The 15147-nt window shown below is 36.2% G+C and overlaps 1 protein-coding gene across 8 annotated transcripts in view; it reads right to left on the bottom strand.

Annotated features, from left to right (window-relative positions):
- Positions 1-15147, bottom strand: part of LOC123554046 (phospholipid-transporting ATPase IF-like) — a 70529-nt gene that overhangs the window by 12264 nt on the left and 43118 nt on the right. For 5 of the 8 annotated variants that reach the window (XR_008371771.1, XR_008371772.1, XM_045343906.2 and 2 more), the window contains exons 24-28: positions 11708-11766; positions 10568-10647; positions 8873-8938; positions 8429-8535; positions 7432-7603 (exon numbers count right to left, since the gene is read on the bottom strand). Coding sequence is in view for 6 of the 8 variants with exons in the window: in XM_045343906.2 (XP_045199841.2) it covers positions 7432-7603; positions 8429-8535; positions 8873-8938; positions 10568-10647; positions 11708-11766 (484 nt within the window). In the remaining 2 variants the exon portion in view is untranslated. Of the gene's footprint in view, positions 1-6986; positions 7035-7431; positions 7604-8428; positions 8536-8872; positions 8939-10567; positions 10648-11707; positions 11767-15147 lie in introns of all 8 variants that reach the window. The other 3 variants (XM_053548546.1, XM_053548545.1, XM_053548547.1) reach the window with 1 other exon arrangement.

Below are 15147 nucleotides of genomic sequence, written 5' to 3'. Positions count from 1 at the left end.
TAAAGTCAGTAGCGCTTGTGTACTCAATAAGTACTATCAGTATGTGAAGTTTAAAGATCCTGGGTGCAGTGGTTCATGAGTAAAGTGCCTTCATGCAAAAAGTTAACATTGGACCGTGTGACCTTGACCTTTGACCTGGAGACCCCAAAGTCAGTAGGGGTCGTATACTCAATAAGTACTATCAGCATATGAAGTTTGAAGGTCCTGGGTGCATTGGTTCGCGAGTAAAGTGCCTTCATGCAAGAAGTTAACATTGGCCCCTGTGACCTTGACTTTTGACCTGGTGACCCCAAAGTCAGTAAGGGTCGTGTACTGAATAAGTACTATCAGCACGTGAAGTTTGAAGGTCCTGGATGCAGTGGTTCGCGATTAAAGAGGCTTCATGCAAAAAGTTAACATTGGCCCCTGTGACCTTGACCTTTGACCTGGTGACCCCAAAGTCAGTAGGTGTCGTACTCAATAAGTACTATCAGCACGTGAAGTTTAAAGGTCCTGGGTGCAGTGGTTCGCGAGTAAAGTGCCTTCATGCAAAAAGTTAACATTGTGACGAACGAACAAACTAACAAACGGATGGACAGATGGACACACAATATTTCAGGACATATGCATGTACGGACAGCAGCAACGCTATTTGCCCCCTACATAAATGTTGGGGAAGAATAGAAACTATGAAAGACATGTAAACAATGACAATGAAAGACATGTAAACAAAAACACATTTTAGACAGATCGTCAGCAATAACTCGGATCAAACTACTAGTATCCCAGTTCCCACAAAATTCAAAGAAAAGGCAGCAGTGAGTGAATTCACACCAAATATGAGCTCTGTGATAAACCTTTCCATGATAAAAACAAGATGGCAGAAGAACAGATGGACAGACAAGTGAGGAATATCTGAAAATATATATCCATCTGCTGGTGTGAGGGATAACACACACATTACTGATTTACTGGCTGCTTTTTAGACCAGAAATACCACTATTTTGTAAGTCTCATAATATCACAATAATATCATAAATTTCTCATTTTCTTGTCTTCACCACTCCTCAAACAAGTAATGTACATGCATTTCAATGTAAAAGAAGTATACAGTATTGAAACAGTTGTGTAAAATATTTGAAAAAGAATTAAATATATGCAATATCTATCAGTAACATCTGCAACATTTTCCCTTTCTTTTCTGCAGTCACCCATAATCTACGAGAAGCAAATCACTGGTAAATGCACTAAAACCATGTTTATATTGGTACTTCATTCAGCTTCAATAATACAAAATGCCTTAGAGACTAACAGAATATTCTAGCAGTCAGTAAGACACCTAACAAATTCACCTGAAATCTATGGCTCATCCTTATCACTGTGGTACAAATACAGTTCACATTTTCCAGATAGGAATAATATATTTCTGTTTGGTAAGCACACACAAATATTACAGTCCATTATACATAATTTTTGTAAGTCAGAAATTTTAACACTTGTAATTGTGTTTGACTCAGTCTTGTCCATTGGGATCACAGAGTCTTTTCAATGTAATAATAATATAATAGAGTTCAACATATGAGCAGTGCCACGAGAAAACCAGCATAGTGGGTAGTGGGCACGGCTCATTATGTTAGTGCTAGAGGGCTTTTGACAAGCTGCACTTACCATTACCTCTCATGATCAGATGCAAATGAACAAAGTATGCTACTATTTGCTTGCTTGCAGTCTATACTACTGCTTTGAATGAAAATACTTAATTTCCTTTTTGCTTTGTTCATCTAAACATACTGAATATCTCATCATACTGTACTTAATTAACCTTTAGCCTGCTGCCAACAAGTGGTTCTGCCTTTGCAACCAGTGCAGACCAAGATCAGCCTGCACATCTGGTCTGCACTGTTCACTATTCAGTCAGTAAATTTTCAGTGAACACCCCTTCAAATAATAAATGGTATTGCCCAAACTCAATGATGGACCAGTCCATTATAGAAATTTAGCAGGGTAAAGGTTCATTTCAACAGTACAGATTTAAAGCATACAAAGTTATAGGAAATTAGACATTTGTCATTCTTAAGTCTTAGACTAGTTTTCAGACAGCAAGCACTGATGGAAATGGGTGGATGATCATACTATTGCAGGTTGACTTACAGTCAAGCAGACACATAACTTCAAGATTTCCAGTGACTCACTTCTCATTTTTACCTTATTCAAAAGAATCCTTCGTATAGCTAAAGTAAACACAAAGAAGTATAAAGTTAATTTAAGACCCAACAAGCATTTAAGCAGCAAGGAATTTGCACAGTCCTGCTAAAAGAGAGAAAAAAATACAATTAATCAAACAGCATTTCCAGTAAAAGCGTATTGCCAAGCAGTATTTCAAAACTAAAGTATAAACTCTGTTAATGAAACCTCTGTATATAAACACTACTACAATTTTATAACTGGTCACCTATCCTTTTCTAATATTTTATGTAACAAATAACACCAAATAAAAACAGTTTAACTCTTAGCCTGCTGGTGGCAAGTGATTCTGCCTTTGCAACCAGTGTAAATCATGATCAGACTGCACGGATACATAACCTGCACTGTTCGCCATGCAGTCTGTATTTTTTGGTTAATGTTAATGGTACTGTCCAAATTGAAAGATGGACAAGTTCATTAAAGAAATTTAGCAGAGTACTGGTTAAGCAACAACACCCATTTATGCCAAAGTCATGATAGCTTTATGTCCAATGAATATCGCATATTCAGACATCCGTAACCCCTAAAGCAGTGGCAACAGCAAGAAATTGCTCTTTCAGTCATTGTTCCTCATGTTACCACAACTTGTGGCAGGAGACTGTCTGAAGACAACTCATGGTGTTAAAAGTTGGAATACTAGAAACATCCTGATGAACTACAATGTGTGCTATAGGCTATAATTATCAATAATGTGAATCTGAATTCTGAAATGCTGATGGGTCTAAAATCAGCAGAAGTGATAAAATAAGAAAATATAAGGGTGTGTTAGTATCTTTTGCAATGAAGACAAAGGAAAGATAAAGAAAATATTTTCTGGTCTTATTCTTGATGTAAAGGCATAGCCAGGATTTTCTGTAAGGTGTACAAATACAAGCTGTGAAAGGGCAAGTGAGGAGGGGTTTTCCCTTCAGGCAGGCGTTGGTATGGGGCCTCCACAAGAAAATATTAAAATCTGAAGTGTATTTCTTGCAATCTGATGTATATCTGCATCCCAACCCCCTTAGATCCAGACTGGAATTTAATTGTTTGTGTTTATGTAAGCATCAACTCAGTCTTTCCTGACAGAAGATGGAAGACTGTTTATATAAATAAGAAAGTGCAGAGGACCAAGGACAGAGCCTTGTGGACCACTAGATAATAAAGGTACCTGATTGGAATAGTCAGCCTCAAGAACTATACATTGATTTCTGTTGGGTAGAAATACCTCAGATCATTTAAGTACTTGTGGGCATATATGAGCCGTGCCATGAGAAAACCAACATAGTGGGTTTGCGACCAGCATGGATCCAGACCAGCCTGCGCATCCGCGCAGTCTGGTCAGGCTCCATGCTGTTCGCTTTTAAAGCCTATTGGAATTGGAGAAACTGTTAGCAAACAGCATGGATCCTGACCAGACTGCGCGGATGCGCAGGCTGGTCTGGATCCATGCTGGTCGCAAAGCCACTATGTTGGTTTTCCCATGGCACGGCTCATATTATAATCTTCAATTTTACAAAGAGTTATGTTTGCATGATACCTATCCCACTTATCCACTTATCCTAAGTAATCTAGAATAAGTCTTCACAGACACTCAGAATGTCAGTCAAATGTATGCTGGCTGAAAAAAACTCTTGTTGTTTCTCAGTAATCAGTGTCAACAGCAGGAACACACTGTGTGATGTAAGATCAGTGTGATGTTACGCTATTGTCACTTTGACGGAAATGTGTGTTTTTGTTTGCCCAATTGTTGTTATTTGGTGGTCTTTACACTGGTTGAAAAGATCCACATTATTGCTAAGATATAAAAATGTAATGCTGGTACAACTGTGTATTGTGTTCGTACATTCATATTTATAAAATATCCAAAAAGCGCAGGTGACTGATTATGAAAATTCAGCAATGTTTATATTGTACACATTGCACCCTTACATATCTTAATTCATGCCCCTTTAACAAAAACAATGAATATTTGAAACATACACAGATAAATCTGGAAGCAAGCATACCTAAATACAAGGTTTCACAGCATTGCTCAATGCTTTGTTATCTACAATAATGAATTACTTTAATTTTTCCAAGGCAACTTTCCATGAATAATTTACATTATTCTTCTCTTGCAGATCCTCTTCAAAATAAAGTGCTTTTGCAGTAAAGTTTTATATGTTCTTTGTTTAAAAAAGATTTTCAGACACAATCATAGCATGATATTTTAAAGGCCTTGGATATAGTCAGACTCAAAAGGAGTTTTTCCATAACAATTACTTTAACTTTTGATAATGGACAGCCCTGCCTATTTGTAGAAATGATCACCTTAACTCACCAACTAACTAGAAAAGTTATTTTGAAACTGTCAGTAATTATCATTGTATCATCATGTTTATCTATTGCTGAAAATAAGTCAAGTATTTTGAAAAGTATTAAATAAAGCTGCAGAACTCCAAACTGCATTGGAAGAAAAAGATGTTGTTGTCATTTGTTATAATGAGCCAATTTAACAATTAGACTAAGAAATTTCAGCACCTAGATATATAGGCCATGCCTATGAAGCATATAATGATGTGCCAGTATGAATGGGACATGCCTCCATCTAACTCTCAGTAGAATACAGTAGAATAGTAATAGCAATACTTTCAAATAACATCTATAGAATGGTATAAATATACAGTACATCTGAACTCCTCCTAATTCACATCACTTTCTTTCTTACTGCCAGACCAACAGTAGGCAGATTTTCTATATATACTTTAAAGGCACTGACCTCCAGATCTTACAACAACAAAAAAAACAGAAGAAATTTTTAGATGCTATATTTCTTAAGAGGGTTTTGAAACATAGTTACTGACAGATTATATGTTATGGAAACACATATGAATTAGTTTTTACTGATTTTTCCATTAAAAATTGAAAAGTGTTTGTAATGGGGTACTGGAGGTAAACTGCCTTTATCATAAAGCTTTATATTTAACAATCATTATTTATCCCATCTAGACAGCAGGGAATTTTTTATTTCCACGGGGTCCTGGTTAAATTTTCACAACTCAGACATGTTTTTTTTCTCTTGATTTGGCATTCTTAACATAGTTTAGCTAAAATCTAGAGGTCAGTGCCTTTAAGTCTACATGAGTGTGTATTTCTAAAACTTCCTAAAACTTACTGACTCCCTTTGTTTTCCATCTTTATTTCATCATTACTTCAGAACATTTGACAAAAATCTAGAGGCATGTCCCTTTAAGGGTTATGCAAATTAAAAATGGAAGATATTCATGTCAATGCTTGTTGGAGACTAGATATGCTATATACCTATACCAAAATTGGCAAATTGTGCAGCAAAAACTTTAAAACCATCTGTATCAAATATGGCAAGAAATAATATATTTCTAACTAAATAGGAAACAAGAGATCCCACTAGTAAGTAATAAATGCCCAGTAGTGGAATACCCTTGCCTGCTTGTTAGGGTCCTTGCCTTAGGCTATGACTGACCTTTGCAATGACTGATCTTGCCAATGACTGACCTTGCCAATGAATGACCTTGCCAATGACTGACCTTGCCAATGACTTGTGGGTGGACGGATAGCTCAGTGGTTTGCACACTGGCCTTCCAATCCTGAGGTCGGGGTTCGATCCCTGGCAGCTCCTCGGGAATTTTCAGAAACGCTTTTCAGTGTTTCCCACCCAACTAGAGGTGTACTGGTCAGGAACCCAGGCAATCCTTGCCTGTATCAGTGCTATACACTGGGCATGTTAAAGAACCAGGCTGTCTATTCGAAACGAGCTAGGCTAAGTTAGCCGGATAAGCCTGTATCTGATTTCTGATCTCTCTGTCATGGGGGCTTTGTCTCACTCTGGTCAGATCGCTCTGTGTCTGTACTAGTAGAGGATGAATTATGCGCCCTGTGTGGCTGCATTTGAACTATGTAAAGCGCCTTGGGCGCTATATAAATCTGGTATAATTTAATGTACAACGCCAGTGAATATACTATGTGTAAAATTAGGCGTTTAATCAAATAAAGCAGTTTCAGTTTCAGACTGACTTTGCTAATGACTGACCTTGCCAATGAATGGCCTTGCCAATGACTGACCTTGGCAATGACTGATCTTGCCAATGACTGACCTTGCCAATGAATGGCCTTGCTAATGACTGACCTTGCCAACAACTGACCTTAACAATGAATGACTTGTCAATGACTGGCCTTTCCAACGACTGACCTTGCCAATGACTGACCTTGCTAAGTACTGGCATTGCTAATGACTGACCTTGCCAATGACTAACCTTTCCAATGAGTGACTTTGCTAATGACTGACCTTTCCAATGAATGACCTTATCAATGACTGGCCTTGCCAATGATGACCTTGCCAATGAGTGACTAGCCAATGATGAGTGACTTGCCAATGACTGGCCTTGCCAATGACGTGTCTTTCCAATGACTGGCCTCAAAAACCTTTGTGTTACAGAACTGACACATCTTCTAATCAGGCTAAATTTTTGTACATAGTTTCATTGGAATCCTTTTTATTTGTCATATTAACACCTAAGACATGAAGTGTTTCAGGCAGACAAATTAACTAACACTTAAAAGTACAGATAAACAATGTTATAACTATATTTATAACTATACGCCTAAATTTGCTGGCAAGAAAATAGCCAGACCTGACGTACAAAAAAAGAAAAAATTGCAACTTCATGCCAACAAAGTTTCAAAAGCCAAAGAAATGGAAAAGGACATATACTGCTGTGTAAGCCATATTTCTACAGATGGTTTAAATGGTAAGTAATTTTATTTACAACTGACTGCTTATGGAATGGTCAAACCATTGGTTGCATACATCTTAGCTGTAAAATACAAGGCAATTCAATAAAAGTAGCTATAACTTCCTTCAAACTGTTGTTAAAATGTATACTGAAATGGAATGATAAAAACATTTTCAATTTCTTTCTGTGTTTAGCCAAGAGTAGACAATAGATTAAACAAATATGTCTACCTAAATACACAGATTTAACTGAAAACATTTACATACATATTTTACTTTTTTTGTTTCCTTTATCATCAATCCTCAAAATGAATAGAAAGCACACGAGTTTTAATAATAACAAAACAATAAGACATCAAAAACTTCAATGGCAGAAGCAAAATTGAGTTAATGGCAATTAGCTGTTTGAAGAAAATTATTGAGATGAAAATAACACATGGTGCAATCCCCAAGACAATTTTTTATTCATGAAAACATACCTGTCGCTGATGTCCTAATTGCATTGTCATAGTGATATCCTTGTATGCCCGGTATACAATGTCTGGTACCAGTGCTAGAACTATGAGTACAAGCTCCAATAACCAGACACTACCAGATGTAAGGACAGTGTTCCAGACATATAACAGGTAGTTATGGTCACTAAAAAATTCTCTGAAAGAAAAAAAAAAAAATGTTTTGTAATATCTTTTTCTCTGTGTAAAAAATTCTTGTCTAACAAATTGCATGGCACATCCTCCAGTTTTCAGCCAACAAACAAAAAACATTTACTTATCAAAATCTTGCATCAAGCTAGCATCAAAACGATACTTCAAACGAAGGTCGGTGGTTATACCCAGGTGCCCCCCTGTCATGAAATAATGCCTGGTGCGGCACCTGGGGGCTTCCTCCATGAAAAGCTGGAAAATCTTCATATGACATATAATTGTGTCAGAGCTGAACCCAACAAAAACAAAAACAACTCAAAAATACCTAAAACTTATTGGCAAGAAAACTTGTATGAAAATAAAGAAATCCATATCTATAAAAATATATTAGATAAGTACTCATCCTTGAAAATAATTGCATACAAAAGGTAAAAAAAATTTCTAACAGAATAACAATACTTTACTGTCAGATATGTGAACAACAAAATACAGCCTAAAAAGAAATCCAGTTGGAACTGTCATCAAGGAAAAAACACATGAGTCTTTCATCTTACTCCCACTGGGTCACAATGACTAGTGAACAAAATCCAAGGTTATAATAATAAGTTTGGAGACCAGTCTGAAAAAGCAGCCCTACTATGGGTCAATTCAGAGAGCATTCTCAGAAACAACCAACCAGATGCTATAGTTTTAAGAATGGTTCCAAACTCAGTTCTTATCCTCTGTTTCATTGCTGTTTTTCAAATAAGCCAATTCACACAATAGAACTTAAATTCTTTAAAAATAAATGAAATGTAACAACTGGAACATTTAATGTATACACACAACTTACGGCCATAAGACTGAGTTGTAGACTGCTGTACCGACAAAATACGAGAATGCTGAGAAGGCAAAGCTGAGCCAGATTGGTAGGGACCAGTAGTAGATGTGTAAACACAACTGCAACAAATAAATATATAAAGATTGATGCATATAAAAATCATTATGTATTTTGTACAATATTCTGTTATTTCCCCAAACAGCTAAGTGACTCATATCATCAAGAGTGTTACTTCTGATATCAGTGATTGATTTTAGCTACATAACCAAAAACATATTTTCATTTGGAAAATTCTAACGATTGTTTCTCCAACTATGATGGTGATTTTATATTTTCATGCAATAAAAAAAATCCTTTTTTATATTTTGAAAAAAAAAATTAAAAGACAAATCTATATACCTTTTGGACTTAAAATGGTCATTTTTCATTCTAGTGTGCATAACATTACAACTATACCTTTAAACAGACTGTGACTAGGCACCCAAAGTACACAATAGACCCAAAAGACCAGTTGCCTATCATCTGAAACATATAAAAAAAACATGAATGCAAAGTAATTATTATTTCAACTGTTACCTATTATTAAAAGTTTTGGCTACTATTTAGATCCAGACTCAAAAGATTAACACAGTCAATTCCCACATCTGACAGTTTATGACTTTCCGAGCCCCATTTTGTTCAACATTTTGATCTGATGAGCTAAAAAAACAAGTTGGTTTCAGACCATTGAGCCAGAACTTCAGTTTCTATCTAGTAGACAGAAAACTTTTCAGGTCTCACTTAAGTTAAGCAATCTGAATTATCCAGAGGTCACAAAATTAAGTCTCCCACAGAGTGATTGCATAAACTAAGGAATACTGGTAAGACCAAAAGACACTTCCATTTATTAAATGCACCAACTAACAAGAGCACGATTTTCTAAGTTCAAAAGGGGCCATAATTCTTGCAAAAAGCAATGCAGAGTTACAGTACTTGCTGGAAATAATTCTTGCAAAAAGCAGGATGAAGTTATGTTTCTTTCTGTACAAGGGGCTATAATTCTTGCAAAAAGCAGGATGGAGTTATGCATCTTGCTGTACAGAGTCTTTTTTTTGATGGTGAACAAGTGTTGCAAGTTTTAAAGCAATAGCTTTGATATTTTAGGAGAAAGCTGACCTGAACACAAAACTTAACCAAGAAACCTGATTTTTTAAGTCCAAAAGAGGTCATAATTCTTGCAAAAAGCAGGATGAAGTTATGTTTTCTTAAGTCTGTAACAAGTGGCAGTTTAAGCTACTTGATATAAGAAAGCTGATGAAAGATGTTTTTTAGTCAAAGGGTCATAATTCTTGCAAAAAGCAGGATGGAGTTATGCTTCTTGCTGTATTGTCAGCTTTTGATGGTGAACAAGTGTTGCAAGTTTTAAAGCAATAGCTTTGATAGTTTAGGAGAAAAGCTTACCTAAACATAAAACTTAACCAGGCAACGCCAATGCTGATCAAGTTATGACAATAATTCATCTTATTTTTCCAAAACATCAGATGAGCTAAAAAGAACACTGCTTTCGTGGTCCTTTTCTTGTGTACAAATGGCTGTTTCTACTGTTAAATCATCTAAAAGTAGGCTGAAAACTCTTTTGAATTGGTAACATTTTGATGCATGAAGTGTTGCAACCAAAACAAAGTTGGTTGGTTGTTTTGGAGTTTAACGCAATTTTTCAACATTATTTCAGTTATGTAACTGCGGACAGTTAACTTAACCAGTGTTCCTGGATTCTGTACCAGTACAAACCTGTTCTCCACAAGTAACTGCCAACTTTGCCACAAAAATCAGAGTTGGAGGATGAATGATTTCAGACACAATGTCTTTTATCAAATCGTTACAGAGAACAAACGCCTTGCCCAGGGCTCGAACTCGCTAACATGCGATCCGTAGCTCTGCACTCTCCTTATTGTGCTAAGCGGGCGGGCATACCAAAACAAAATAGTCCAACCAATGAATAATATTCAGTATCTGACAGGAGTTGAATACATAATCTTGTATTCTTGTGTGAAATACAAGAAATCGGTAGGTATATAATAAACAACATCATATACATTATACTGTTAAAATGAAGGTTTTATTCTTTTTATTCCAACTGTGACAGAAGTAGCTTTAAGATTGAAGACTCACTTTTCCATCTGAGAACAATGAACACTCCTCCCCCAGGAGAAACAGTGAACCAAAGAACATAACCACACAGTGCCATAAACCTGTCAATACACCAAAATAACACTTAGTATAAACATATATACTGCTAATTGGGTAATTTTTATGTCTTTTTTTTGCAATTCAGCAGAAAACAATCACACCCCAGTTTCAAATTTCTTTGTTTTTTTGTTTTTGTTTTTTTGGCATGCATAACAATTCACAATATTGTGATAGTTTACTTTTATAACTGACATTTACAGATAGAAAAATGCATTATCTTTTATAATATGAAAGTATTATGATTGCTGGTGAAATATGGAAAATGTAGTGTTATTAAAGAGGGAAAATAATCTTGTGTACATTAAGCACATAAAAGTAACATCAGTACTGTCTATAGGATACCCTATAATTTGACTAGAACATAATAACCTAAAGTCTTAGAGCAAAGTCAAATCAAATCAAAAACATATCTTTAAACATGGGAATGTTAGTTCAATGCAAAGAACAAATCCAGTTTACACTTACTATATGCACTATGACACTGTCCTTCATTTATTCTACTGCTTACCATGAAAGCAAAATGTAATAAAATGTTTGTTTGTTTGTTGCATTGAACATCGCACGGACACAATTATAAGGTCATATAGGCAAATTCCCAGCTTTTATGGTGGAAGAGGACCTCAGGTGCTCCTCCGTGCATCATTTCATCACGAGCGGGCACCTGGGTAGAACCACCGACATTCCATAAGCCAGTTGGATGGCTTCCTCACATGAAGAACTCAACACCCAGAATGAGGCTCGAACCCACATCGGTGAGGGGCAACTGATTTTATGTCAGAGACTTTAACCACTCAGTCACGGAAGCCCCTCAGTATTTTAATATTTTTTCCATCCAAAACATCTTCATTACAACAATTTTGTAATCACTGTTACACTACTTATTTCCAGGAGTATAAATAATGCTACTCCTTTGTGCATATGGTAAAAGTCAGGAAAAGCATTATAAATAAAGGAATATTTAATCTAATTAGCACATATTCATTTTTCAACCCTAATTGGTCTTAAGGAAAAATAACATTAAAGCACAAATAACTTCATTTTATTTCTAAAAATAGAACTCACCTGTGCCATTCCATAAAATGAAGTTTTGAATGGACATATTTTCATTTCTTGAGATTTTCCTGGAAATATAGAGTAGTAGCATTTGATAGGTAGTAAAACACATGCAAAATTGTTATTTTTCTGTAAATATACATACCTTTGACAAGGAACAGTTAAACAAGGCGCTGCGTTCAATAAACGCTTGATGCCCCCCGGTGGCATCCTTGTTGATACAAAGCAACCCAAGTCCAAAACGAAGTCAAGGTCAAACTGAGGTCAGGTGATGTTTGAAGATGAGGAATGGTCACAGGTTACATCTGTATTAGTATCAATTCATTCTTGTAAGCGGTATTGATGCTAGACGAAACGGTCCCATTTGGTTAACCAAGAGATGGCCCATATAAAGCAACCTAAGTCCAAAATGAGGTCAAGGTCAAACTGTGGTCAGGTGATGCTTGAAGATGAGGAATGGTCACAGGTTACATCTGTATTAGTATCAATTCATTCTTGTAAGCGGTATTGATGCTAGATGAAACGGTCCCATTTGGTTAACAGAGAGATGGCCCATATAAAGCAACCTAAGTCCAAAATGAGGTCAAGGTCAAAATGAGGTCAGGGGATGTTTGAAGATGTGGAATGGTCACAGGTTACATCTGTAATAGTATCAATTCATTCTTGTAAGCGGTATTGATGCTAGACAAAACGGTCCCATTTGGTTAACGAGAGATGGCCCATATAAAGCAACATAAGTCCAAAATGAGCTCAAGGTCAAGGTCAAACTGTGGTCAGGTGATATATGAAGATGAGGAATGGTCACAGGTTACATCTGCATTAGTATCAAGTCATTCTAGTAAGTGGTATTGATGCTAGACGAAACGGTCCCATTTGGTTAACCTCGTACGGATGGACGAACGGATAAACGAACGAACAAACGGACAGGACAATCACTATATGCCTCCCGCATCAGTAGATGCCGGGGGCATAAAAATCACCCTTAGGTTAAATGCAATGCTTGATAAGAATGTGCAATAACTTTGAAGTAATCTTTAACAAGTGACTGAGTATTGCAGTGGCAATACGGAAGTCCCTTACTGGTGAAAAAACAACCTACAAGTGTAAGTCATGTATGTGCATAATCTACATATCGAGGGTTCAAAGGTAAAAGGTGATAACTGCCATTTTCAACATATTGAGAAAAACGCAAAAAACATAAATTTTAGTAAAACTTTTAATTCCGAAAAATATACTTACAAATTTTGATTTTTCTATATTTGTTGACTATTTTGGATCATATCTTGTAAATCTTTCCTTGCAGGGTATGATTTGCAAATGATAACTAGAGCTATCACTAAAGGTGATGAATGTACCCCCCGCATGCACTGACACAGTACATTGCAATTTGACGCACACAAGATTGCATAATTATGTGGACTGTATGTATATAGACTGTATGTATACAGTATAGTAACAAAAAACAAAGTCCCATAACTATGCAGAATATTTATCTAAAAGAATGTAACATGCACCATGCACAACTAGGGTTGGTACTGATCACTTGTGTGAAGTTTCATTAAATTGTGTGTAAGGGTTTGGTAGATTAGGCATGCACAAGATTGCAACACAGTATGTTAACAAGAAACAAAGTCCCATAACTCTGCAATTTTTGTTACTGAAAGAACCTAACATGCCCCATGCACAACTACTGCTGTTACTGATCACTTGTGTGAAGTTTCATTAAATTGTGTCAAGGGGATGAGGAGAGATGGTGCGCAGAAGATTGTGTCTATGTATATAGTATAGTAACAAAAAAACAAAGTCCCATAACTGCAAATTTTTTTCCTGAAAGAACCTAACATGCCCCATGCACAACTACTGTTGTTACTGATCACTTGTGTGAAGTTTCATTAAATTGTATCAAGGGGATGAGGAGAGATGGTGCGCACAAGATTGTGTCTATGTATATAGTATAGTAACAAAAAAAACAAAGTCCCATAACTCTGCAAATTTTTTTTCTAAAAGAACCTAACATGCCCCATGCACAACTACTGTTGTTACTGATCACTTGTGTGAAGTTTCATTAAATTCTGTCATGGGGATAAGGAGAGATGGTGCGCACAAGATTGTGTCTACGGACAGACGGACAGACAGACAGACGGACAGACAGACAGACAGACAGACAGACAACCTGAAACCAGTATACCCCCCCCCTTACAACTTTGTTGCCGGGGGGTACAATTAGTGTTTGTTTGGAAATTATAAAATGAAATAGTGACATTTTACAGAGGTAAAAGTTTCTAAGTGTACTTAGACCCTGACTAACCATAATTTCGAAAAGGTAAAAGGTGATAACTGCACTTAGCACCTTTTACCTTTGAAGTGATATCAATGAAAGTTCTAGATAAATTGTGGTAAAAGAGGTGTTAAGTGCACTTATTGCCTTTTACCTCTGTGAATTATTAAGATGTTGTTAAAATTGTTGCGATATAATTATGTCCCTGCTTGGTACAATGTTCCGTAATGTCATTAAGAACACAAAACATAATAATAAACTAAAACTTGTACACAACCTAATGCTTCTCATTCACAAAAATATTTCCCAACTCCAAGTATTACTTTCTAACTACATGATTATTAGCTTATTGGAAAAATACTCTCAAAAACCTCACACACAATAAAGTTTTACACGGTTTTAATCGTACAGTGTAATTGAAATGTATAGTATTAAACTGTTGAGGTCAGACAAACACCAGTACTGTAGTATACAAGTAAAGATTGACAAAGTCAATTACTCAAACAAGAGGACCATGATGGTCCTGAATCGCTCACCTCTTCCCACATGACCCAGTTTTGAGTATGACATCGTTTTTTCTATTATTTGACATAGTGACCTAGTCTTTGAGCTCATGTGACCCAGTTTTGAACTTGACCTAGATATTATCAAGATAAAAATTCTGACCAATTTCAAGAAGATCCATTGAAAAATATGGTCTCTAGAGAGGTCACAAGGTTTTTCTATTATTTGACCTATTGACCTAGTTTTCGAAGGTACGTGACCCTGTTTTAAATTTTACCTAGATATCATCAAGGTGAACACTCTCACTAATTTTCATGAAGATCTCATGAAAAATATGGCCTCTAGAGAGGTCACAAGGTTTTTCTCTTTTTATACCTACTGGCCTAGTTTTTGACCGCACGTGACCCAGTTTCGAAACTGACCTAGATATCATCAAGATGAACATTCAGATCAATTTTCATGAAGATCCATTGAAAAATATGGCCTCTAGAGAGGTCAAAAGATTTTAATAATTTTAGACCTACTGACCTGGTTTTTGACAGGAGCTGACCCAGTTTCAAACTTGACCTAGATATCATCAAGATGAACATTCAGACCAACTTTCATACAGATCCCATGAAAAGTATGGCCTCTAGAGAGGTCACAAGGTTTTTTTATTATTTGACCT

The sequence above is a fragment of the Mercenaria mercenaria genome, chromosome 7, assembly GCF_021730395.1.
Source record: "Mercenaria mercenaria strain notata chromosome 7, MADL_Memer_1, whole genome shotgun sequence".
Taxonomy (NCBI): Eukaryota; Metazoa; Mollusca; class Bivalvia; order Venerida; family Veneridae; genus Mercenaria; species Mercenaria mercenaria.
Note: the sequence above shows the minus strand (reverse complement) of the source record. Positions and strands in the feature narration are given on the sequence as shown.